Below are 27,889 nucleotides of genomic sequence, written 5' to 3'. Positions count from 1 at the left end.
AATGTCAAAATAAATAGATAGAATTAATTATGAGTCTTTAAATACATGCATGAAAATTGATTGGTTTTTGAAACATGGAAGTGCAACACTAAAATTATTTTCCTGAATGAGATGACTCATCATGCCTGGGAAAAAGAGATCCTGTGATTTCATTGTATTTCCATGTCATTAAGAAAGTATTATACTTCAAGCAGATGAAGGACTGCAAAATTTGCAGACCCATTATTACTGGATAGTGGTAGCAAAGAGAAGTGCATTACATTTGCATACAAATACATGAGTGTGTTTTAGGAACCAAATTTTGTTTCTTAAAAAAAAAAAAAAGTATCCATTTAGAGGACAAAGCAGAGCTCTGGTTTGCAGAAGACAAGCCTGGACACATGGTGTCTTCAATCCACTGCTTCCATGTCTGTGTCCCCTGTTTGCTTCCCAGACTGACCCTGGACAGATCTATCTGCTGGGCCATCCACACATTCTGCAGCTTTTGGTGGCCCCTGAATGGGTACTGGCACATTCCCAGGGGAGATGGGTGTGTTTTGTGTGGGGGTTGGCACGTTTTCGGGGGTTGCTGGCATGCTTTCAGTGGGAATTGGCATATCCCCAGTGGGTACAAGCACACTCACAGGAGGCATTAGCACACTTTCTGTGGGTGTTGGCACCCTGTCTGGAAGTGAGGGTGTGCTTTTGGTGGGCTTTGACCCGTTCTCAGTGGGGGCTGTCATACTTTCAGTGGGTGCTGGTGTGTGTTCAGTGGGTGTTGGTGTGCTCGTGCTGGGCTGCTCACAGGTTTTCCCAGCCTCTGAATGTGGAGTGAGAGGAGCAGGAGGTTCTGGCACCAGGATGGCATTACATGTTTGAGTGTCACAGGTCTCTGGATTGCTGCTGTTGCTTGGGAGGGACTCCTCTGCCCTGTGGGACACCCTGAAAGCTTCAGCCAGCTGCTTCAGCATCCTCTTGTCACTCTCATGCAGCTCCATGCTCTCCTGCTCAGAGGGGGAAGGGGTTGTTTTAGTATCATCTTCTTCATCATCTTCTTCTTCTTCTTCTAAGATGCCATTTCCATTCACCTCTTCTGGGAACTGTGCTTGCTTTATTTTTTTGTACAGTTCATTTCTCTCTTCCTGCAGAGCACGACAGAGGTTCTCCAGTCTCTGGATTTTCAGCACAAAGCACTCATATTCCTTGGACCTCATGGCTTTCTGTAGTCAAAGACATCAGGCAAAGGTACAGGCTCAGTTTGGGTGCATGCAATTCATTAGTGGAACTGGCAATTAGGAAATGATTTGAGCAGTCTTCAGAGGATGATGCCAGGTGGCTGGCTTTCACCAACTGCTCTTCAATAACTATGGTGTTTTGGACCAAAAATTTAAGAGGAAATTCATCCCTGTAACTACAATGTATTAATGTTCTGGATACATATTCAGATCAATTTCACTCAAATATATTTGCAGGAGTACTTGCTGATGATCTGGAGAGATGGAAAAGCATAGTGGATGTCCATGCAGACAAGCAACCAAAAGCCTGCTTAGACTTTTGGTTGGTGTGGGTGTGAATTTGGAAGCAAATGAGCTACCTTTTTTTTTTTTTTTTTTTTTTTGGTTTATCTTGCTTCTGGGCTCTGTAAGAGCATCCTGAATTGGAACATTTTCTACACCCAGTGAGGAAACAAACAAGAGATACAGAAATCCATAAAAATAGAAATAGCAATAGCACAGAACTACAAAGCTAACCAGAAAGATCTGGTCCCAGTTCAGCTTATGTTTGGGGTGAAACTTCAGGCAGCCTCTTATCTTCTTTGAATGAGTTCCAGTGTGCTTATGAACTTCCTTTGCAATGCCCCTGGGACAGCACATTTTAAAGTATGGTGAGACACAGTACTTGCTTTTGACTCTTAGAGTCTGACTACACAGGAAGTTAATGAAAGGCATGATTTTAAAGTTCATTAGCTAGAACACATTAATTCCCTGAGTGGATGCTCTTATGCAGAAAGTAGCATGAAGTGAACTAATGCCAATTTGCTTGTATGGGAGAGCATTGAGAATCACCCATTTTTAGAGCACTTAAAATTCAGAGTTACATAATTCAGTTTCTCATGGATGTAGTGGATTCCTGCACAATCTAAAAGCACTACCAGTTGGGATTGTCTTTTTCTCTAAAGAAATCCAATTATCATGGTAACTTGAAAGAAAGACCCTTAGATATAAGAAGAATTTTTTCACTGATTTGTGGGATTATCTCATCTCCTAGTTAAAGTTTTATGTGGGGAAAAGGATGCATCTTGAGATGGGAAAGAATGCTCACCTCTTCAATCATGTCCAGTAATGCTCTGTTACAGTTCTCAAACCTGGATTTCCATGTAGCAGTATCCTTTTCTAACTTCTTCATTTTCTTTGTCATCTGTAGAATTAGGAAGAAAAGCTGCATCACAACAGAAATTCCATGCTAAAGATGAAATTAGGGCAGCCCCTTTATTCAAGTCTTTGGCCCTGCTCAGAGCTCTGCTACCGGCAGCTGTAGTGTCTGTGCTAAGTAATAATTCATGTTAGGGGATGGATTTCATTTGAAGTAGCTGCTATATCACTTTCAGCCTCTAGTCTGTAGTCCCAACAGTAGCACCAGTTGATTATAGCCAACTTCTAGCATACAAACCCACAAAAACAAAAGGCAAAGAATTTGCTGGATTCTGTTTGTCTCTTTACCAGACTACAATGTTAGACTGCTGGGAAGTTAAAGATGGGCTCCTCTGAGCCCTCAAGGCCAGGGAAATTCCTGCTGGACTACTCACCCCTCTATACTACCTCCAGAAAACACCTCTAGCTAAATAGCACCATTTTTCCTGTTGTTTTTCTGCAGGCAGAACTCTCTGTGAAGAATTATTAGGTGCTGCCTGGATCAGGGCATGAGGATTTTGAGCCTTGGTGGCAGAGCAGAACATTGTTTATTACAAATATGTACAATATGTAGATGTGTTTGGTTTTTAACTCCCATTCATTACAGGAAATAAGAACCCCAGCTGCAAGGAAAGTCTCTTGGACAGCTTCCACATGGTGTAAAGGGGTTGGTGGGCTTCAGCTCTGCCTACACACTCCAGTAAAAGATGTGTAGCCTATGTCAAACTCTCTGTACCAGTGTCAGTCGCCCAGAAGGTTCTGGGCACTCCTGGGAATATGGTCTGATAAATGTGGCTCCAGACTGCCCCTCTGGTATGTCTCAGGGATCTGTACCCAACCACCACATTATATTTTAAGTAAAATATTTATTCTTCCAGGCATTTTCAGCTTTACCTGAAATGGAGAGCTTTCTACTCTCCTTTCTGCTGTTCAGCTTGCAAAGCTGAAATCTAACCTGCTGTCAGTCAGTCGTGGCTGAGTGTGTCCTAAATCTTATTTGAATGTTGATGAAATTATTCTTCAAAAATATGCAGAGATGGTCCTATCTCAGGTAGAATTATTAGAGTGAGAAATATCAAAATCTAAAAGGAAAGTATCAATTACAGAGTTCAGGCATGAGCTCCTACTCACTTTTTCCATCTCCTGTTTGAATGTGGCAAACACTTCATTGCTTTTGGCCAATGTTTTCTGAAATTCTTCAAATCTTTCAGAGTAGAGAGTGATCTGTATTAACAGAGAGAAAAAAAGAACCTCACTAATTTCAGAACATCCAGGATGGTGAACTTCTACTTTGGTAGAAGATAATAAAAATAAATATTATGTTTGGGCATGGAAATTAGTTTCTGTTTGGAGACCATGAAAGTACAAACATCAGGGAACAGAAACTCTTTGCAACTTTTTATGGTTGCAAACTATTATGATTCCTCCATTGCAGAAAGATGAGTAAGAACAGAAAGAGCCAGGCAAGTGATTTTTAAAAGACCTGGGAGTTATGGATGCCCTCCTCTCCTGAATGTTGCAGCTGTGGTATCCCTATACAGGGTGTCCAGAAGAAAAATAATTCTGTAGATATCAAGACTTGTGAAAACATTCCCCTTGCTTTGATCCCTGGCCCATCTCCATGGGCAAGGACTAACCTGAGCTGGTCCAACCACTGATGCTGTGCAAGACCATTCAGTGTGATTAAATCAAGGTGAGAGCCAGCGTGAGCAGAGCTGTGCCTGAGCTCCAAGCCTTGCTTCACCATGCAGATGTCACCAAACCCCAGCTTTAACCTGGGGGTTTCAGCCCTGGCAGAGGAGGTCAATACTGCATGGCTGCCTGGCTGTTTACCTGCCTTGTGGATTTCTCTGAGCACTCTTCCAGCCAGGCTGGGACCTGGGTGCTACCCTGGCTAGGATGCTTTTGATGTCCAAGTGAGCTGGGGGAGAGGCATTCCCACACCACGCTGCAGTCATGGTTTCCCTTCTTCCATCTTTCCACCTGGTGGCTCAGGCTGTGGCCAGGAGCTGCACAGGCAGTGCTTGCTGTGCTTCCATGCACACTCCCTGTTGAAGAGGAGTGTCACTGCTCACTTTCTATGTTACCTGGCATGTAAACAAAGCTCACCCTTCACTTTCACACTGCTGTGAATCTGCACTGGATTCCTTCAGGATGCATCCCTGCACCACAACTTGAGCAAGCTGAGACCTTGTCAGCTCTGTTTTGGACTGCAGCTGTAGGCAAGGCCAGTGAAGACAGAGCAAACATCCCTGGCCAGCCTCTTTTACCAGTTTCACTTCACTCTGAGAAGCACAGCAGAATAAAGTTCTGTTGCAATGTGCCAGCATTTCAGACTACCAGGACTCCATATTTTGCTGTCAGTTTATACATGGCAGCCATGTGAAAGTTTATCTGTTGCTGCATTTTTTCATTATTATAATTTTTTTCATATCTAAAATCATCTGATGGTTTTGGGGGAACAAATGTTCTAAAGATCTGAGGTTAGTTTTTCTGTAAGATTTTCTCGTTTTCAGCTTTCCTGCACAGTTTGGTTTTTGTTGTTGTCTTTTTTTTGTTGGTTTTTGTTTGTTTATTTATTTGTTTGTTTACTGGTTTTTTTTCCCTTTGGAAAAGAAGACCAGCTCCAGTTTGTTCCATTCCTTCTGGTGCCAGAACATCCCTAGAAATATTTAGGTCATCAGACATTTCATCTGTCCAGCCTGGCAGCTCTTAGGAAAAGTGTCACATGGTGTCACATGTGGTGGCTGAGGCAGGGTGGCTGCAGAGCTCTGGGAGGGTCAAGAGCAGCCTGCAGTATTCCAGTATGTGGGTGGAAGCTGGTTGCCTTCTTTCTCCACACCAGCAGAGAGCTGGAAAAAGGATTACCTAGGAAATTTTCTTTAGTGTAGAGGTGGTGTAGCCAGCTCACCCCTGATACTACTGTGAAGTCACTGAGGGAAAGAAGATTTAGAAAACGTTGCTAATAGTGGGGTGGGTTTCATTCTGATTTTGAAATCAAGTACAGTTATGTTATGTATCATACTTGTTCAAGCTAGTTGTTATGGTGCCCCTTGCCACAGCCACAAATGCAGGGTTCCAGGCAGGTATAACCTGGGCTGGAAGGGCCTTGGAGGCTGAGAGGAGGGCACAGGCTGCAGCCCTTCCCCAGGGAGCTGGGAGAAGACACAGGAGGTTAACCCATGCAGAGCACTCCATGGTGCCAGTATCAGAGCTAGCTGACATGAAGCTTGCATGTTTGTGTTTATACAAGGCTATAGCCAGAGCTGTGACCTAGGCACAAACAAAAACTCAGAGGGATTTGTTTTAGCAGCCCAAGTTCCATAGCCTAGGTGGGACACTGCTACCTGGTGTAGTAGTGGAATGTTGACATTTGGAAGAGATGTCACAGCTCTAAGGAGAAATGCCTGAGCTTCCCAGGTGATGGAGCAGAGGTGGGAATCAGAGAATTGAGGCTCCTAGCCCTGATCTGTTTTAAGAAAGCTCACCTCAATTCTGTCTCTGCTTTCCCTTCCAATTTTTGCATATTGTTTAATTAGGTCAAAAACATTTCCCATTTGAACAGGGCAAGCTGTGACCTCAGCTGGGTCCCTGAGGAGCACCACAGTACTAAGAATAGCTTCTGCAATTTAAACTGAATAATAAATGAATGTTTTCACAGTGGCTGGAAACAGGCTGTGAGAGATGTCACTCACTGGGAGCGTGCACTGGTGCTCCAAGATCAGGGAGACGAGGATCGCCTTGCTGTATCCAGCAGGACTGTATGGGGAGGACAGAGGCAGCACTGCTGTGAGTGCAAGGCTCTGGGAAGTGGGGGCTCCTCAGCACTGCCATGCTGAGAGGGTGCTACCATGGGGCCACCTCTTTGGCCTTGTTATATTCTTCTTGGTTGCCATGGTTTAGTGGTTGCCCTGTGCTGGCTACCAAATATTAAAGGTCTTGGCCAGCTTCTATCTTTTTATTTGGTTTCAATGCATGAAGCTAAAATAGTCTGCCTAAGCATCATGCCTGGGGAGAGCATGCAGCATCCTGGGAAGCACCACCACAGTTTAGGTGTGCCTCCTCAGCTGATGCCAGATCCCTGTCACCATTTGGAGTACTGGATTTGGCTGTCGCTGTCACATTGGCCATCCAGAGACTGGCTGGCATGAATATGATGTGCCCAGTTCCTTCCAGCTCAAGGAAGAAGTGGGTGTTCATCACCTCCTCTGATATGGAGTGATATCTCACGGTGAAGGCAATATTATGGCTTCTCCCTATCTCACTGACCCAACATCTTCTCATAAATTTCCATGCAGCCGTTCCTCTGTTAATCATAGAATCATAGAAAGACTTGTGTTAGAAGGGACCCCAAAGACCAGCAGGGACACCTTCCACTAGACCAGGTTGCTTAAACAGGACCATCCAACCTGTCCTGGAACACCTCCAGGGATGGGGCATAATATCTATTTATTGCTTTGTGTTGTTTGCATCAAGGAGCTCTTTATGCTCTTTCTGTTCTGCACTTGCACAACACCTTGCATTATAGCATCTGGTCCATGAGGGAGATCCTTTGGTGCTACCATACTGGAAATAATAAAAATTTAAAAAAATAATATTAATAATGTTATTATTCCTGGTAATTCCAAATGAAGGCTGGTATGTAAGTGACAGAGCTCTCACACTTGAGCAACACACTTAACTGCATATTTCATTTCAGGAAGCAAATCAAATTTTTGTCTGTACAAGCCTGGGAGGAGCACATGTATTCTCTGTGCTTTTACAGACTTGACTGGTGTTTTCTAGAAACACCTTTTCTCTTTCAAATGTTCTATTTTTTTATCAATAACTCCAGCTTTATTAAGCTGGCTACGAAGGTCTGCCTGCATAATTTTTTTCTTCTGGTTGATCATAAGAGTTTAATTAAAACCACTCTGAGAAAATTGGGAGCAGGTTTGCAGTCAGGACAGACTCAGTTGGAGGTCTTGGAGGTTTCATTGTAGAACCTGTCAAACTATTGTCAGCAGCAGTTTATATGATGTTCTTCAGTGTGCCACTGGCTTATCTCAGCCTCTGAAAAAATACACAAAAAACTAAACTCCTCTTAGCAGGTGTCCAGGTTATCAGTTCTACACTGAAATTTCTTGGTGGCTCAAGAGGCAGCAATTAGACCATCTGCAAGGAAAAAGCTGGGACAACTTGCCTGTATGATTAACTGTGAGCAAGAGCTGGAGGCACTTCCTGATGGGTGAGGAGATTGGCAGCTGCAAGAGGGGCTGACAGACTGACACCATCCCCCTCAAGGTTCTGCTTGGGGGGAACCTTTCTCACAGACATGTCAAAGAATCTACATAATTGTTTCTTAAATCTAGAAAAAATTACTGATACTCTTTTTGATGTCATCTAGTGTTCTCATTGATTCAAGGTCTCACTCGAATATTCAAGGTGATTATTGCACTGCTCCCAAAGTGTAGTATATTCTGCCTATGGCTTGGTTTTACCGCCTTTCACTCCAGCTTGACTCCTGGTGTAATTTTGGCAAGTAATTTTATTTTATTGAAAGTTTCAAATTACAGTTAAGCACTGAAATCCTAGAGACCCCTCTCTATAAGCCCTTAGTAGACAGAATTCCTGTTAAAGGTAATGAAAATGCTGCCTTTGCACCCCAATTCAGAAAAGCATATGGGCACAGCAACTCCAGTTTGGTAAACTTGTTTCCTGATATGTATGTACTCCAGTGCTTTGCTGTATAAGAAACCTACCTGAAGGGTAGTTATGGTGAATAATCAAGGCACGCACATTGTTCTGTGGTTGAGCACTGTAAATACTCATAAATCAGCACTTTAGAATGATTAGAGTCAGAAGGAATGTTTAAAGATCAGGTAGTCCAATCCTTCTGCCTTAGGCAGGGACACTTCCCACTGACCAGGTTACTTCAAACCTCATCCAGCCAGTCTTGAACACTACCAGGCACAGGGCATCCACAACTTCTCTGGGCAACCTTTTCCAGTGTCTCACCATCCCACAGCAAAGCATTTATTCCTCATATGTAGTAGAGGAGTAGAAGTAGAAGTCTCTCCTCTGTTACCTTTTGTCCTATCACATGCCCTGGCAAAAAATCTCTCTCCATCTTTATAAACCTCTTTTATACCAAAAATTTGCAAAAAGAGCCTCTTCTCTTCTCTTCTTTAGACTACACAATCCACATGTCAGAGTATGATTTGCAGTATGGGCATTACCTTACAGTTGGCTCGAAAAGAACCTGCTTCCTTTGCAATAGTCTATGGGATGTAGAATGAGGCTAGAAGGAATACACAGAAAGTAGTTTGGATACTTTACCTGGGATGTGCCTCATGGGTTAAAAACTGGCAAACAAAGGCACACCATGCAATCACCTCTCCTACGTCACCTGTGCCTGCAGGACAGTCTCTTGCTCCTTTAACATTTTGGCCTGGAGCTTCCATTCTGCAGCTTGGTTCAGGAGCTGTGTTTTGGGCAACAGAGAAAAAATTGTTAGGTCCCTAGATTATCAGTTGGAAATCCTCATGCTCCAGCTACTCATGTTACTGTGATAAGGAGTGGCCTAACTTTCAGGTGAATATAGTTAGAGCAGTTAGGTAAGGCAGACTATTTGGTGTTATCCTGAGACATGGGACAGGCTATTTGCATTCCATGGGCATATTTGAATAGGAGTTCAAAACCTACTTGGAATTAAGTGTGCAGTACAGTGGGCTATAAAAACCGTGGCATTTAACCACATCTTCACCAGACTTCTAGAGAATGGTTATGATACTTTCTGGCACATTCATTTCAGCACAGCTCCAGCCAAATTCCTGCTCTCCAGTGAATGGCAAGCTTCCTTTCGCATTACCGACCATGAGTTAGCATGTGGGGATGGCCACAGTCAGACCTGCATCAAAAAATCTGGGAGTTTTCAGAAAGCCAGTGCATAGAAAATGTTATACATTTACTGCTGTCTGTTATCTTTGGGCTCTGTTTGCAGTGGCAAGTGGAGAATTCCAGCTCAGGGTGATAAATGTCTCAGGTTAAGTAGGCAGCCCAGGAGAAGCTTAACTGCAATTTCTTCCCTGGCTTTTCCTGGGAAGGTGTGCTTCCCTACTCCAAGGTGTTTGGCAAAATCACATTCTGATCTGCAGGCTGCAGATAAAACAAGTGGAGGATTGGTTAAAGCTGAACAAACTGTAGGAATGAGGTTTGCAGAGACCTTTCCTGGCTACAGTTCTGAGTCAGCACTTCCAAAGTACACAGTAATATTTTAGCAATTGGTTTAATCTAAAAGCAGGAAACATTTACCAGGGTGTTAAAGAAATGTCCCTGTTGTCTACCAAACATTTATAAAGTGTTTTATTAGTCAGGCCAAATATATTTTAGAAAATGAATGCTAATGATAGCTTGAGAAATGAGACATAAAGAAGTTATTTTACCACAGGATTTTGCTCTGTTGGACTAAATGGAACTTAAATTGTACTCTAAATTGTATTTAAAATAGCACAGCTGGGCTCTGAAAATATATTGATAATTAAAAGGACTGTGTACGTCTGGGGATTTTATACTGGAAGTGAAAGGCAAGTAGAAGCACATGCTGAAAATGAGTAAAAACTTTATTCTAACCATTTTATTGGAAATAACACATGTAAACTATGCAAATACCACCTGGTAAAAGAGCTGAGGATGAACCCTAAAATGCTGACGGTCTCCAGCTGTTTGTGGCACAGAGACTATCTGAATTAGATTTGCTGCATAAATAAACATATGTATATTGGCTCTAGAAAAATATTTCTTTCATCAATTCAGCCCTTTAATTTGGACCCACTGAATTTTTAACATCTAAAGTTTCCTAGACAAGAATGTTTTACAGGTCAATTATGAAGAAATTATGTGTTGTACTTATTTTATATCTGCCTCAATATTTATTTTGATAATTTAATTTGATTCCATGGAGATAAATCAAGTTCTTTAATTCAGGTCTTGTTGATTAAAATTTCAAATAGGATATGCCATGGCCAGTAAAAAGAGTTGGCATGGTTATATGAGCATCAGCTTGTTCATTTATTTTCTCAGAAGAGGTTATGCTTTTCACGTACAAAAAAATGAAACAAATTTTTTAAAAGTCTGGATGAAATCTGGACTTTTAAATTTCACCTTTCTTTGATATCTAATTTTTTAGAGTGTCTTTTAGAATTTATAGGGTTTGAATGATTTAATGAAATGTGCTTCAAAAACCTTCAGAGCTACCCAGTCCCTAGCCCAGTCATTACTTCTTAGGACTGGACTTTATCTGAATTGCTTCAATCTCAGCTGGGGTTACCTCCATACCCAATGTGACTGGAATAATGAAAAGGTCCCAACTCCTGCACCATGTGTTCGGCCACAGCACAACAGATGGACAGAGAAGGCAAAGAAAAGTTGCATCTTTTGCCTCTTAATGAAATCCCTCTTTCTTATTGACCCACATAACTTCTGCAGTCAACAAAAATCCGAGAGTTAATAAAGTCTTCTGTAATGGAAGCAAGCCACAGAGAGGCTTGCTCAAATTAGCACATGTTCTTATGCAGCCTGAGGTCATCTGCAAACACCAAGCTGGGAGAAAATGAATCAGAACTGATACATTTATTAATAGAGTATGAAGTGGTAACAAGGAGGCTGAAGTATCAAGAAACGAATAAATATTGCATGTGGTGTTTACAGAGCAGCACTTTAGTGAAGGGTGGTGATGCTACACTCTATTATTAGAGCTATGATAGCTGCTGGAGGCCCAGACAGTCACAGGGGCTGGCTTAGTGAAAATTAAACTTCTCTTTTTGCTGTCAGACTCTGTAAATTCCAATTATGTAGTGCTGACCAGTTGTGGGATGGTGATAAAATAGCATCCTTAGGTCAAGCTGTCCCTTTGTGGAAACCACACGTTAGGAACCACTGCTGCTTCAACAGGGAATTGCATCCTTTGAGGCATGTGTAGAGTGAACTGTGCAAGCAATGAGATGATCTCCTTCTGAGGTGCTCACGCTCTGCAAGAGGGAACACTTCTCATTGTCTGAGGTAAAGAAGTTTTGCACAGGGGCAAAGATTCCCACATGGAAGAAGTGCATGGGAAGGCATCAAAGTGAGCCTTCAAAAAGTAATCAAATAGATAAAAGCATACAATAATTTTAATTTAAGAACGATTGCAAAATCCTGCAGCAAAGGTCATGCACAGGGATGAGAAAATTCTATGGAGAGAAAGATTCTGAAAGCTGTTCTAACTTTGCACATTACTGAGCTGGAGAGAGTTACAGCTAAGTGAGAGAACTCCATCAAAAGCACCTTGATTTCACACATACATGTATATACATTACTCCCACAGACACTAGCACAATGGCTGGGTGGGTGGGACTAGGAGAACATCAATAGGATGGAGGTGGGAGCCAAGTGTAGGCCAGCTCTCTGGTGCTGGGCTGCCCGTGATGAATCATGACATGCCTAATTATGCCTTGACTCATTGCATGGCTTTTGGCCTTCATTTCTGCAGCTAAATCTACCTTGCTTGGAGGTGATGGGTGATGTTAGACCCACATCACCAGCCTACCTCAAGGACAGGATTTTTCAGCATTCTTTTGGACAATGGGAAAAATATTCTTTGTACACTGTGCATACCATTATACACCCACTGCATAAAGGTTTTGTAGCTTGTTTTCAAACCTGTTATTTCTTACACACAGCAAAGCCCAAAAGAAAATCTTCCACTCCCAGTTGTAGACAGTGATGACTTTCAGTGCTTTAAAAAAAATGAAAATACCAAATCTCTGCATACCAGTTCTAGATAATACATACAAAGAAGTTTTGGCTAAAACAGGGACAGTCACAGATGACAAGCAGCCCCAAAATTCATGTTCTGAGAGATGCAGCATGAAAGTCTGTATTGACACAAGGCCGTATGTGCCAGTTTTTCACAGAGCCAATGCCTGGTCTTCTATATCTTCTGTTCTGAGGGTTTTTTTTTTTGCCCTCAGTATCTGAAATCTGGTACTCATTAGCAGAACTCCCAGTGACATCAGTAAAGTAAGCCCATATTTGCTTTGCCATTGTAAGTGATTTCTTGGACATCTGGAGATTTTTGGAGTTTAAATCTGCCAAGAATCAACGGTCATGAATGAAATTGTGGGGTTTGGCTTTATGTAGGTTTCAGAGTGAAGGAGAATAAGTCAGCTGGACTACAGATTGTCATGCAGTGATATGCAGATTTGCACAAAGCCCCAGCTCATTTTCACCCTCACTCTTTAGCAGGGAGTAAAGCTGAGCAGGAGTGGGTGTTCCAGCTGCAAGATAAGTGCAGAGAAAGAGGATAAATGCTCTTATGGGCTCTTTTTGGTAAGAGGTGTATGCTGTGTTTCCCTTGTGCTCTAACAAGTCTTAGAGCCCCGTATTTTCACCTAATTTGAGTATTTTAAGATACCAGTTAGAGTCATGCTTGTGCTAATATATCTGTTTCCAGATATGGGGAAGGGATAAATGTCCTCTCTTTATAGAAGTGTGTCATGCTGCTCCTGAGTTAGCTGGAGGACTGGTGAAAACTAAAGCTTTCTTGCAGCTAATGAGAGCCTGTCACTCCCTCTGAGAGCTGCTGCCTCCACTGAGAAGAGGGACCACGTGCCTGTGTTGAACTCCGATCCTTTGTAGATGTGAGGATTGCTGTGAAAATGCCAGGCAGTCTGAGAAAATTAATTTTAGTCTGATTGAGCCACAAAATGTGTCAGACTACAGATGGAGGAATGTCCTCCTTCCATCCCAGCTGTGCCTGCAGAGGACATGCCTCCTACTTTTCCCTGTCCCCCTGCTAGAGATGTCCTTGCCTCCAGAAAGGGAGGAAGAGCAAACAAAGCTGCTAAATGGATCCAGACCCTGCCTGCCTGACAGAGGCACTGGCAAACCAGTATAAGGAGGGAAACAGTGAAGGGGAGGCTTTGTAAGAGCAAGTGGCTCCTGTGGATTCGTCTAAGGCAAAAGGCAAAAGTGGATCCGTGGCAGGATGCCTGGGGAGCCTGGAACCTGGGGGGATAGCAGCATTCAGCCATTTCACTTCAATCCCACATTCTTGGTCTCCTCTCTGGTGGTTTAGCTGTGTGCATTCATGTTGTGTGGGGAGATGGAGTATCAAGTACCAGAGACAACTGAAAACCAATGGCATCACCTGACCCAACATCACCACACACCAACTACACAGTGACAGTGAGTTAGGGGAAACAGTCTGGGCTCTAACCCACTGCTCTGCAGTGTGCCTCCAAATCTGTAAATGAAAATGAAAGCAGCCTTTCAGAGGCTGTTCCTTTGCATTGAGTACTGATGGTAGCTATAAAAACTTCTCTGCTACTGTACCCAAGATTGGACCTGAATATATTCGTGAAATAGCATGCAGGGCTTGTTTTGGCCTAAAGCTAGATAAAAGACAGACAAATTAGAAGGATAGGTACATACATATTCCTTCTCTTTCTGGTGTCGCTCCTCGGCTTCCTTCATCATTTCCTGAGACTGTTCCAACTTGGCATCCACCAGTTTCTGTTGAAGTTCTCTGTGCTTAAATATTTTGTCAAGGTGCTGTAAAAAAAAATAAATCTGCTGAATGTGCAGGTTTAATTATCTACACAGACCTTCATGCTTGTACATCTACAGCTATTTACTGGAACACTTAAAATCATTGCAAAACAAGAAGACACTCTATTGCAATTACTAAAAAGTTATAGCTCTGATAAGAATAAAATGTGCCAGAATTAGCATGGGAAGGGAAACTAGTGTAATCAATTTTGATTTATTGTAAGGGAAAAAAAAAAAGCCTTAGCATATTTGCCAGTTTTAAGGTCTACATATGCAGTCATCAGTACACTCTAGTATGACTGAAGATCAAATAATTGCTCATCAATAATAAATATGCTGGGCACACACCTTTTTTGTAGCTGTTAAATGGCCAGTGGATCTAAGCCACAGTGTGGATGGTGGTGTAGACACATTGCACCTGCAGTACTTGGGAGCACATGTCATGTGCACAGCTCATGACATCCTCTGTGTAAATACAAGCCCAGCATATCCCCTTTGGTCTGAACACACCTGCACAATGGAGGGCCTGGGTGACAGGACACGAGTGGGGATCTGGAGATAAGACCAAACAAACCAGAGGCCTCCTCTAGCCTGTAAAATGTCTGACTCCATGGTGACTTTCAGGAGATAAATGTTGCTGATAGCCTACTTCAGTCTTAATTCACTTAGATAAAATTCATAGGAGCAATTATTCTGTGTGTGTCCCTCTGGTTTACATTTTCTTCTCATAGACACCACAAGAGAGGAGTGTACCTTTCCTTCATTCAGTATAGGAATTCATACATGATTCAACAGATTTGGAAAAGCAGGTATTGTATCAGTCATTCCAGATTGTAAAGATGGATAACTTATGTTTTATTCAGTATGATAATGTTGTCTGATTGCACTGAGGCTCACAGTAAATGTATTTAGAAACTATAAAAAGACCCATTGTGATATTTGTTGATGTTTGTCATAAAATAAAAAAAAAAGGTAGTTTGGGGTTTTACTGGAGGATTTTTTTCTGGTGTGAAAATTAAAAAAAACCCAATCTATTTAAATTCAAAGGGTCTCCTTTATCTGTCATCCTAATTTTCTGCTTTTGGGAAAGGGTCAAATAGTTTACATCAGAGCCCTTCTCCAACCTGCTTCTGGAGGTAACAGAATATATTTGTTGTCACCTGCAGAACAGGCTACGTAAAGGAAAGGGAGCTGGGATGTATCGAAAGGGAGCTGGGATGTATCCAAAGGGAGCTTAGTGGGAAGGAGGAAAGGGATGCTGGGGGAGGTCCCCAGGGATTTGGGGGAGCTCAGCAGACAGCTGGCACCGCTGGCTGCTTGGGTGCCTCAGCCCCTCTCCCCCAGCAGCAAGGCTGCCGTGGCTGCCACGGGCAGGGCGCTGTCCCACGCAGTTCCATACCACAGAGACCTGGCTGCAGGCACGGCGTGGCTCAGAGGGCAAAGCACCCACCCTGTGAGACAGCTGAATGATGGCCAGGCTGCTGGCAGTGCCTCCTGATGCCCTGGGACAGCCAGACAATGTGCTGCCGTCCCAGCCAGCAGCCAGGGCACTGCTCACCTCTTCCCGCAGCTCGTACTGGTCAATGATGCTCTTCAGCTTCTCTGCCAGCTCCGTGTTCTCCTGGCAGAGCTTCATGTTCCTCTCACTCTGCTGCTCGATCTGAGCCTGGATTTCACTCAGTGTGCCCTGGAAGTGATTAGTTATTTCTTTCCTCTTCTCATCTTCCTCCCGTGCCCGCTGGATTGTTTCCTCCTGTTGTAAAATGGGAGAGAACACAGTAAGTGAGAGGCATAATAAGCAGCTCCAGAAAAACACTGTTTCAGAGTAGCATAAGGCTTCCCTTTGAAGGATTATACGTGTTTGCATTCCTCTTTGGAGATTTTCTTGCTTTCATCTGCTCCAGCATTAGGCAAGATTCTAAATTTACAGAGCCAATTACACAGTGGCCTTGAAAAAATTAGGGAACTAAGAATTTGCATTTATAAAGATGGATGTAGAGCAGAGCTTCAGGTCAAAGCAAGCCTGAAGGAGAGGACATACATGCATGTCTTGATTCATGATACTGCATCACACCTCTTTCTTTGGAAATAGATGTTTAGTGGAAACAGTTGAAAGCTCTTTTATCAAAATTCTCTTTGACTGAATTAAAAAATCACCTTTTACAATGCCTCATTTTAACAAGGCATCTTCATATCAAATTCATGGCCTTTGGGATTTAAATTTTTAAGAGAAATCCATCACTTGCTGAAGACTCCTTTCCAATTCCTCAATTTTCCTTCTCTAATTTTTTAACTGACATAAACATTTGCACTAATTTACTAGCTAGTGAATTCAAGGAAAGCTTTTAAGTTGTTTCCTACAGAATTAAGACAGTCAGATTTAATTTTTTTCCCTATTATTGAACTTCTGTTTTAGATTTGTTTATATAAAAGACAATGCAGAAAGAATCTGGATTAATTGCTTTGGATCCAGTAATACAGACTACTTTTATTCCTTCCTCATTTTCTTCCAGGGCAGTCTGCCCTTCTGGGGAAGGTAATCCTGATATAGAATTGCTAGACCATATCTGCTGCAGTTACAAATCAGGCCAGGACCACGCTAAAAACTCACTCCACAGAATGCAAATGGCATACTCTAATAAGGTTTCAACTATCATAGCAATTTGCATAAAAATCTCTGGTAACACTGCATATGGATATTTTCTATAAATATATTTGAATAAAGCTTTAGCTGACTCTAATAAGGTAAAATTTGTATCATGAATGTGACATAGCAGGCGTTGATTTGGGCCCTGCTCATAAAGTAAGGTGAATACCAAATGACCCAATTTCTGCTTAGCATGCACAACACGAGCCTGATCTAGGACAGCTGCTGTTCAAGGTAGGGCATGTTTGTCCTTTTGCTGTCCAGGGAGCAATAGGGATGCCAACACCTTGGATGATAGGAGGAAGGCAATGGAGCCATTAATAATACCCTGGTGCATAGAAATTAATAATACCCTGGTGCACGGAGCCCTGCTGTGCTCTGCAGTTCACACAAGAACCTGTGTGTGTATTCATAAAGAGCAATACAAAGTGTGAACCCAGAAGGACTCTCTCTCCTAATAGGAAGGAAAAATTTCATGTGGAACTGGGCAAATGACTTGGGGGTTGGGTCCTGGTTCAGTACCTGGCTTGGAAATTGGACATACAAAAAATTTGCATCAAGATGAAAGAGAAGCTCTCCAATTTTTTTTTCTCTGTTGGTGAGAATGATTTTGAAACATTTTGCATTTACAAACAGCAATAGAGCTTTTTGTAGGTATTTTTTGTTTAAATCCTTTTAGCAGAAAATGACCTTCCAAAGTAGAGTTAAAAATGCTGCTCAGAAGATGCTGTAGATCTATTGATTTAGCATTCCCAAAAGGAAACATTTAATTTTCTTTTGAAAGCACATGTTTACGAACAATGTCATCCTTTTTATTTTTATTTGAAACTTTTTCCAAATTTGACTTGAATTCCTAGGTAGTGTCGATTAAGTTAGAATTCTATTTTATCTCTGATACACCGTTTAAAAAACTCCTCATGTCTCTTAGTTCTCCACTACATAGGTGCAGCCCTGAGCAGGCAGAAGAGTGCATGTGCTTCACTTCAAGAAGTCAGAGTGAGAAACTGAACTTGCATGTCTGAAGTTGTCTCACTGTGGCTTCAAAACATCCTTCCTCAGAAACATTTTATTGTTCTAATGCAGGTAGCCTTATAACATGTCACTACTGTGATTTAAAGCTCTGCAGAGTATTAAGTCCGTATGAATATAAACCAAAAAAAGGTGGATTGTGCATATGTCACACCAAACAGTTCTGTAACAAGGTGAAACGAGACATCCTGAGACTACCAATCATGCAAATGTAAAAAACCCAACCCTCTGCATATATGTTACTCAGAAGATCTTATTTCCAGCTCTTCTGAGGTAGAAAAATGATACAACACAGAGCACAGAGACAATACAAAGATTCATGGTTAAAGACACTGAGCCAGCAAGCATTTATTTGCAGGATGCAGGATTTCTCTGTATCTGTTCTGCTTTGGAGAAAAATATACTTGAGAAGGATATTTCCTGGGCAATGGGGGCTGGTATGTGTCCTGGGGAGCTCCTCAGGGGCCCTCTTTTGTTAAATCCTTGAGATCCCAGTCACAGATTAAAGGGAACTGGCTGAGCAGAAGGACAGCAGTGTGGCTACAGCACTGAGCAGAGACCAGTCATAAACTCTTGTTCTCTTTTCTCTGCCCTTTCTGAACCTTTGCACTCCCTGTTTACCCTTTCAAACATATGTTCTTGTCCTAGTGCAATACTGCTTTTGCTCTCATGTTTTGCTGCCAAGAATGTAAGAATGTAAAACCTTGTTAAAATTAAGACAGGATATTTTGCAGTTTGGGATTTAGCACAAGAATGTGAGATCATTTGTGAACAGAAGAGTGTGATTGATACTGGAGTTGTTCTCATGCCTCTCTGGGGCAGTTCCAGAAGACTATTGGTCTGCTGAAGCCATATCAGCCAAGATGATATGAGTGAGGAATCCTTTTTTCAATGAACTGTGCTCTTCATTCCCAGGCACCACGGTCTGAGCCAGTTTGGAGCTGAGCCCATAGCTAAAGCTGTTGACTTTTGTGACATTTGTATGAAAGTCATTGCTTAATGCCTGATGGCAGGGAGGACGAGGGACCTGAGATGTTCATGTCACTACAAGATGCTAAGTAGCTACCAAACTGTCAGATAATTGGCAGAACATGAACTCCATGCAGAGAAATGAGTTGCTGTTGCTCTTAGCAGAGCAGCTCTTTATTGCAGTGGGAACACATTCTGCTATTTCACAAACCTTTATTCTGCTTTTCTTGGAGGGAGAATTAAACATCTGTGTAACTGCAAGGAAATAATCAGAGTAGCTGGACTACATGTAAGTGAGAATTTGAGGCTGGTATCCAATACTAACCAGAAATTTTTCTTCTCTGATCTGCCCTGTGGATTTTCAATGCAGCTCTGCATTGAATACATATTCATCACCACTTGGCTGCACGGATGTGCAGTTAATGGGAATTCCACACACCAGATGAGTGAAGATGACATTTACATGACATGATGTGCATATAATGTACCACATGGTAAGTCAGAGGGGGTTTCTGATCTGGGCAGGCCAGCTTTCTCCTTTGCTATTGAAATGACATCCTAGCTTCTATTTTCCACGTTTTGAAACATAATCAAACTGCTAATCCCAAGCACTAAAAAATTATGAATCTCTGTCCTGCCAAAACCAAAATACAAATATTTAAGCATAAGATTTTAAAAATTCCATTTGATGGATTTTCTGGTTTTGAGCCCTCTCAGTACAGTCATGAGTGAAAGAAAATTGCACTCATTTAAATAAATAGAACATTAGTTTCTGGACATTCACAGATATCTAGGAGCTAAAGCATAACGGCAAATATTCCAAGAACTATGCTAAAATTCTTAGAGAGACAAAACTGGATAAAGATAACGAATGTTTTTGTTTATTACTTTACTTCTCATGCATTCTGCAAGTGTACTTTGTCTTACTGTCTGATTTAATTTTGGGGTTTTTTTCTACACAGTATGGGAACCTGAGGAAAGATAGTATTCTGGGTTTCTTAAAAGGTCTCAAAATTCTTAGAAAGAAGTGATGAAAATACAAACACTTCTTCCTAATACCAGATCACCTCAGGCATATTCCCTGGCTCACCTGGCAAAGATACACAATAAAAATAAGAACTAAGCCTGAAATGTATAGGTTTATTTAGAGAACCTAGTCACAAAGTAAAGCAGTCCAACAGGTAAAAAAATGTTGAAAAGAGACTTTCCTAATTGTAAAGATGAAATGTGCAAGGAAGTATTTGTATACAAAGAGAATGGAAAAATCATGCTTTCTAGTAAGAAGATTAATAAGCATAAAGTAGCTGTGAAACTGTATGAGGAATTCAACAAAATTTGCTCCAAATATATTTTCCAAATAGAATTAGTTTTTTTAAATGCCCCAGTCTTCACTGATTAGTTCCACTGATATGATTTGCTTAGGAACATCAGTTAAGGCTATGCAAAGCACTGTACACTGTATCCTTAATTCACTTTAAAACTGGCTCGTATTTCTTTTGAAAGATTTTACCCACAGGTGGCCTGGCAAATCACTGTGGATCAATATTGAGGAATGGCTCAGGTCTAATACAAATGACAGGCACAAATTTAATTTTCACTAGCAGTTCTGCGTGACTATAACTGAACACAGAAAGATTTGCTTCTAGCTTTCCTACGTATTAAACTGCTTTTATCCTTCTACTAGGGCACACACTGGTTTGAGTGTATGAGTGACTATTCCCTCTCCCAGCAGTATTCTTACCAGCACACAATGAAAGTCAGAGCAAGACCCTGAAGGCCAACTCCTGAGCCAGTGGAAATGAATGAAAATGCATTACCTGTAATAGCGGTTATATCAGGTGGAATTCTTGCTGCTGACAACTCCTATGTGTAATTCTGTACAAAACTATATCCCCATAAAGAAAGGCCTTGAATAGATCAAAGCAGAGGCCTTTTGTACACTAATACCAACACTATCACTAACATGCACTCAGAAAAAAAAGGATGATCACAACAGAAATATTCTTCTTGAATGTACTTTTTTTTCAAGGAGCATAATCATATTATAAATTTCACATTTAAATGGTGTGATGCATCAAGCAATTGGTAGACACGGTGTATGGATCCCAGAATTTTGACACTCCTGAAAATTTTCTCTTTTAACTGATTCTCATAATCCAAACAACTTCCACAAATAATGTTGGCATTCTTCCTTTCTTGACATTTTGTGTCTTTAGACAAATGTCCTGAATGACTGATCCTCACAAATCACTTGAGAAAGTCCAAGTGCTTGAATTACATGAAAACACCCACCAGCCTCCCGTGAGTCCACTGGAGCAAAGCTGCTGTTCCTGTGGTTCTCTCCATGCACATGCATTTGCATCTGCACTCTGAGGGACATGGTCTGTTAGTCCCACTGCTCTTCTCTGCACTGAGCTCCCTAATAATGTAAGGAGAGCTTAGAGCCAATGTGGCCAAACCCATTGTCCAAAAGTGCTGGGGTATTTCCAAATGAGAAACAAAGGGGTCTTGGTGTAAATGGACCTCAAGATCAGAGTGTATATATAATTATTATTATTGCATGTGTAGATGCAAAAGTGCCTTTGATTTGGTACTAGAGGGCAAGGTGTCAGCATCACCTTTCCCCTCACTGCTGGGTACTGTGCTAAGGCTCCCACTCACCTTGAGGTTCTTGTTGTGCCTCTGGAGCTCCCGGCACAGGCTCTCGAGCTTGCTGCGGGCGAGGATGGCTCGGCTGTGCTCACTCTGCAGCTGGTCCTTCTCCTTGGTGATCTGGGCCTGTCTCTTCTGTAGATACTTCAGCTTTTTCTGCTCAGCACGATGTTCTTCAAGCTGGGTGAAACGGGGATTAAAAGAGGGAAACATTGATTAAAATGAAACAAAGCGGGATGGAAAAGAAAATTAGCTCTTTTGGTCTGGGGAAAGTCTTCACACTTTCTTAACCTCTTAGGAAATCTTTTGTATTTACCAGTACTAATATGATAGGAGAGAAGAACCTGGAGATTCCCAAGCATGCTTGCTGCAACAGTCCCAAGTGTGCTGTACTGTGGGTAGGTGAACATAATTTTTAACATTCTTGTCACACCATTTTAGCTCTTTCTTCTTTGGTTTGAATTTCTTTGAAGGACATCTGTGAGGTTTTTATTTTTGTTTCAACGTTTGGAACTAGAGCAGTCAGTAGTGCTTTATGTGGTGAGATTTCTCCAGATCATGAGGTGATACAGTGGTTGCTAATTCTATTTTATTTTTCAGTTTCCTGAAAAAGAAGCAGTTTCCTAAATATCCAGGAACCTGCTGGACAAAACAACAAAAGAAGAGCTGAAGACCAGAATGCTATTCATGTGGGGGCTTTGTTGCTGATGGAGGAGAATTCTCTTCAGAGAAGAGTTTCCCAAAATGACATGTGGCACCTCCTCTTGCCAGGCTCCTCTGGTCACAGGACCATGTGAGAGTGTCTGTCAGTTGTGTTTCTGAAGGTCCTGTCATCACTGGGGTTGGGTCATGGTGCATCAAACCTCTTTTGGGCTCTTTGTATAATTCCTGGAGGAAACAGGGACAGTCCCTGCTCTTCCCTTGGGAGCCTTCTGTTCTGTGGGTACATGACTCCTGCCTTCCCTGGAAGGCTGGTAGGGAGCAGGGTGGATTTGGAGGGGGCAAAGAGGACCAGCAACATAATTGCTAATAGTAACGCCTGCACAGTCTGGTTATTTCTTTTGATGCGTGTCCATCACTGGATGTTTGGGAAAAAATTCCTGTACTGTAAATTAACACCCTAACAGTGAGGTCAAAGAAGTCTTTCACCTCTGAAGCTTTTCATGATTTCATCTCATCTCCTGTTCCAACACACAATAACCCTCCCCACTGTATCACAGATGTGCATACATTGCAAGGTATTTCTGAAATCCAGATATTTTCTGATTGAAAAACAGTAGAACATGAGCTTAAACATATGAACCTTAATAAAAACAGTTGCTGCTAGGACTACATTATCTAATAATATACTACCACTTGTACTAATTAACCCCAGTATGACTGGGAAAGTCTGTGAGCACTGGGGAATGATGTGCAGCTCAAACAAGACAGTCAACAGCATCATATTTTACACTTTTATCTGTTTTCTGTAGATGTTCAGTAATTTATGTTTACAGTAGAGAGCTCTACGTATTATTAATCAAATCACAGCTAAGTATACCACAAAACAATGCTCTCACCAGCTTGGAGTATATTTACAGTTAATGTCCAACTTTTAACACGTGTATTGTCTACTTTTGCTCCTGTAGATCACAATACGGGCTTTTGCATCTAGTGAAGCTGCACTAGCTGAAATAATTTTTCTAGTATTGTAGGAAAAGAAATTTATTTTCTCTAATTAAGGCTGAGATCTTTTTCCTTCATAAGTTTGTTTTTGTCCCCTTCCCCTTGTGGAGGGATAGAATGTAAGAAAATAAAGATAGTGCAGAAGGTAGTCTCACACCTGAGGAGTTGCAGCTGTACTAATCACCAAAGATTAGGAAATTAGGAACAGGCCTGCCCTTAATAGGCCACAGCTGTGTCCAATAAGGAGATGAGTGCTACAAAAGAGTGTGTTAGCTAGGTGAGAAGGGAGTTGGAGTTTGTTGGTTGTGCTGAGAAGGAGTCAGTGCTGTGAGGAGCTGCCCATGAGAAATCACTGAGAAGGCATGGGACTTTTGCAATGACTACATCCACTTTCTGCTGAAAAACATAAAAAGTGTTCTTTTTGCTTCGCATTTTACATGCATAGCCTGTGCTCAGTGGTTAATGATTTATCCAAATTTCATGATTCACTCAAAATGCACTTGAGATAGCGGGCTCAGAATAAAGTTGGTATTAATCTTGATATGAGAAGTCTTCCACATATTTTTTTGCCTTTTTCCCACCCATTAATATTACTTGCACTAGAGGCTTATATCTCCAAGTTCTCAGTAATATCTAAGACATGGTGTTTTTCAATGAAAAAGGCAATTCGCTGGTAAATAGGAATGCCAAAATGGTCTCCAATGATAATTTTTAATGAATAATTAATGAAGTAGAAGCTAAAATTAACTGAAAATAGAAGCAATTTTGACTTTTGAAAGCTGTCCTAGAGAAACAGTCAATTTAGGAAAGAAAAGTTTATCTTGATCCCATTGTAGACAATGTCAGAGCTTGTATTTATTTTTTAGCATATTGTCCTTGCACCCAGCACTTGTAAGACTTGCAGGACCTCTGAAAATAATCCAGTTATAAACAATTCTGTGACAGCTGCTTGTAAGCTAAAGCTGTCGTAAACCACAGTCTGCTTTTATAACCCGACACACCAGATTTAGGGAATGAGATGTTCTCTGTTGGTGAGTACAAGCGTGGCAGAGCTTGTGCCCAAATGCCTGTCTCACTTCCCCATTCCCCCCTGGTGTGGCTTCTACCTTCAGCAGCCCATGCTCCAGCCTGTGTAGTGTACCCACAGTTGTACAGACTGTGCCAGGGCATGGGCTAGCAGGGACATAACATTGTTGGGTGGCCTCTTCAGCTACAGCCAGCCCCAATGCTACTTGAAGCAGGGGAAGCACTGCCAAGCACCCAGCTCCATCTATCACATGGCTACACCTTCCCCTGAGCTGTGCTGCAACAAGTGTTTGTGTCACCACATGGCTCACCAGACCAGGGAGCTGATCTGGCTGGAAAACAGCTCAGCAAAAGCAAGACATGATCCCCAGTGTGTGATGGGGATGGACGAGAGGGAGCAGGGAGAGTGGTCACAGCTACAGCCAACTGCTGACAAGCCATTAATCACCACATGCCCCTCAGCCACTTCAAGTGAGCAGGGTAAGCCTGTCTCCAACAAGGTTTTTGTTGTATTTAAGGAATGATTTATTTCAGTAACATTGCACAGTATGTCAGAAACAAGTGTTCAGTACTTTTGTTTTAGCACCTTTCTCCTGCATGGGCTACTGGCAATCCAGCCCCTGTTTTATGCAGTGCTGCAATGTCATTTGAATGCAGTGGAAAGTACTTTGTAGAGGAAGAAGACCTATTTCAGTTAATCCGTGAGCATGAAGTCCCTTTAAGCATGAGATATACTGTGAACAGCCTGAACCCAATTTATGAAATCAGAGGATTTTACATGAAAAATCGAACGCTAAATTTCACTTCACATTATGATGAGACATGGACACATCTGTGCATAAAACCAATTAAAAAGTCAATGTTCTGCTTCACACATTTTTCAGCACTCCACAAAGCATAAAATGCTGCTGCCTTGTCATTTGTAAGATTTCCACAGCTTATCATCATACAGTCCTTTGACTACAAAGGAAAATATCCCTTCATCTGAAAATAACCCATCTTAAGTGTGGAAAGAACAGTCAGGTAGGTGGCATTGTTACAAGAGTAACATTATGATGGCAGGGGCTTTGACTCTCTATTTCATTGTGCTGTGGATTCTCTTACAACTGGTCTCAGTTGTCTATTATCTGCTTCCTAATACAGGAAGCTTTATACTAAATCCTGTATTATTTTCATTTTGATGAAATCACCAATGCATAATTTAAAGCAATACCTGCAACAGAAACATGCAAAACTCCTTGCAGGAGGTGAAGGCAGGAGCCTAGACACCAGTCTAGGGTGTGGGTCAGTTTGGTAGATTTGCCTTTAAGTACAAATATTGTGCCTGATCAACTTTCTGGCCCAAATCTTGTTTTCCTCACTTTTTACTTTTTTTCTCTTTTCTACCCATAATTATCTGACCATGACAACTGTATTGGATTCACTTATCAGAACAGACACTACTGGTATGTGAGGTTTGACCATGCTGCATGTCATGTATTTTTTATACCTTCTCGTGTAGGCAGTTTGTACAGAAAAGAGCCAACATTGTACTCACCAGCTCAGCATACTTCTTAAACAACAGGTCCAGCTTCTCTTCTGGAGTATTCAGCTTATTCAAACTTTGCATCAGTAGGGTGGCTTCTTTTCCTTAGAAAAAGAGGAAGCAGAGATTTGATGCTAGATAGTTTGTAGCTGATGTACTGTTATGAGATTGGCTATTTGAAATTGGTTGGGCCTGTAAAAACACAGGGTGAAATGAGGCATTTTGGAAGGAAAGGAACAATTTTTACTGTAAATTTCTGAGTTTTTCTTTGCCCCGTGAGAACAAACATGCTAGGAATTTCCTCCATTTCACACCTCAGTAATGGGCTTTTTTCTAACAAAAGCATTGTCTGTGAGCTTTTGTCCTGTGTAATCTGATTTCCATTCAATGTCTTTGCAAGATGATTAGATCAGACACATGGCACATTTGACTGAAATAGGACAGAAAGGGCCTGGACCCCAAAGGTTTAGGAACAGCTCTCTTTGTAAGTGAAAGTGGACCAAGTCTGGTGTATTCAGCTCCTTTGCTGATAGACCCACACAAGACATGAAGAATATTAAGTCAGATATAGAGACTATGGTGTGGAAGTAAACGATCAGAGGGTGGTAGGTGCTGCCAGCCAGGTCTGGGCTACGTGATGCTCGTGTAAATCAGTTCCCTGACTTGGTGGATAAAGTTTGTATTCCAGAGGGAGTCTAATAACTCCCTGGGTGTGCAAAGCCAAATCACTGCACAGCCATTCAGGTATTGCTTCTCCTCTGATACCTCTTGGTTTTCATTTCAGCCCCAGGTATGAGCTTGAACACTGCTTGTTCATAAGATACAAAGTGCCCCTGACATCCCTGGAGATAAGGTTGCCTGTGGTCCCAGGGGCTTGGACATGCTTTTCCAAATGCTCCTCCTTCCTGAGACTGTTACACAAAATCTGCTTTGGGCTGGACATTTTCTAGGTTTTCAGTTCTAGTGCAGACTAGGAGTACTATCTCTGGAGAAAATCCTTATTTCACACTAAATTCTCTCAACAGCATCAGCATAAATAAGTGGAGCTAAAAACAAATCCTGGTGTGAACTGTCACAAGGGCAGATGGAGAACTGTGTGTTGGTAGGGTTTTCACTGAGCTTGATGAAGTACCAGTAACAGCACCAAAGCCAAGGCAGTAGAAACTGAGGAATTTTCTTCTGGATATTCAAAGAATTTTTGAGGAAAAAAATCCATGCCATGTCCTATGCTTAGTCCCTTGTCTGTAAGAATGTCTGTGGTGATTAATTTACAGGCTTTGTCTGCATTTGGGTTTGGGTTCTGATGCAAAGGAGAGGCTTGAAGATTAGCTGGAGTTAAATGTAGGCAGGGAAATAATTTACATCTATATTAGATTAGAATGTAACTACATTGCTCTCTAGTGGCTGCCCAGCAGAAAGTACATGTATTCAAAAACTTGCTAAGACTTCTTCTAGCTCAGCTGACAGCCCTGCCAGGGCTGAGGTGTTAGAGAACAAATGTATTGGCTTATTTCATATATATTATATGATTAGTCCAGGGGGTTACTAAATGAAAAATAACCTGGGCATCACAGTAAATTTATTCTGCAGGTCCCCATGCTACACAGTAGCACCATTATTACTGGTGTGACCAGTGAACAGTCATATCTGAGCAGACAGGAGAAGAAAACATTCACCAAGGTACAGATGAGAGGCTAGGTTTTCCTTCATCTAAGTGACTTTGTCCAGTGTGTCATTGAACTGACAGCTCTGGCTAACCAATGTGGGTGGTCCAGTAGTACATCAGTGTTGTGTGGTACTTTTTTTTGTAAAGAACTAATATCTGATATAGCCTACATGTTGGATAGTGCCAAACATTATTATCAGTTATAGAAAAGTTGTAATGGTCACTGTAATTTTCAGTGGTAGCTGGAGGTCCCTATCATCCATACCACAACTTAACATGGTAAAGAGCAAGGACCAGGGAGTTCTCACTTGTGTTTGCAGAAGGGCTGTGTGAGTATGTAAGTATTTACCTAGGCCCTTCAGGATTTTTTTCTCCAGCTTCTGCTCCTTGTTGCCACTGGGCTCCTTTGCTTTGGAGGCATCCCCAGGAGCCAGCTTCTCTTTCTCACTCTCTTCATTTCCATCTTCGTACTCTGCATCCTCCAAGCTGCCTGGCTCTCCCTTCTCAGGCCTGTCTGTTCCTGTAGCAGTGCTTTCCTTCTCCATCAGGCTCGTGGCAGACCCGTAGGTGTTAATGATGTCCTCCAGCTGCCGGCTCAGCTCCTCTGAGATGTCGCACACGGCTGCTTCGGGCCAGCTGCTTGGCTGCTCCATGGGCACTGGAGCAGGGGATGGCAGGCCAGGGGCAGGTTCGTCCCCACTCTGCCCCTGCACGTCCTGCCCAGGTGAGGTGGAAGACTGGTCATTCTCCAT

General features: G+C 42.0%; 1 protein-coding gene across 1 annotated transcript; it reads right to left on the bottom strand.

Moving 5' to 3' along the window:
• Positions 1-30: 30 nt before the first annotated feature.
• On the bottom strand, positions 31-27,889 carry TXLNB (taxilin beta). Its single transcript, XM_054630063.2, has 9 exons — positions 27,487-27,889; positions 25,484-25,575; positions 21,265-21,435; positions 15,517-15,711; positions 13,842-13,961; positions 8,779-8,853; positions 3,522-3,614; positions 2,302-2,397; positions 31-1,199 (listed from the first exon to the last, which is right to left on the bottom strand). The coding sequence occupies exons 1-9, from the start codon at positions 27,887-27,889 to the stop codon at positions 390-392; spliced, it is 2,055 nt and encodes a 684-aa protein (XP_054486038.2). The 3' UTR covers positions 31-389.

This window comes from Agelaius phoeniceus, chromosome 3, assembly GCF_051311805.1.
Source record: "Agelaius phoeniceus isolate bAgePho1 chromosome 3, bAgePho1.hap1, whole genome shotgun sequence".
Taxonomy (NCBI): Eukaryota; Metazoa; Chordata; class Aves; order Passeriformes; family Icteridae; genus Agelaius; species Agelaius phoeniceus.
The sequence above is the reverse complement of the archived record's forward strand: the minus strand, read 5'-3'. Positions and strand labels throughout refer to the sequence as shown.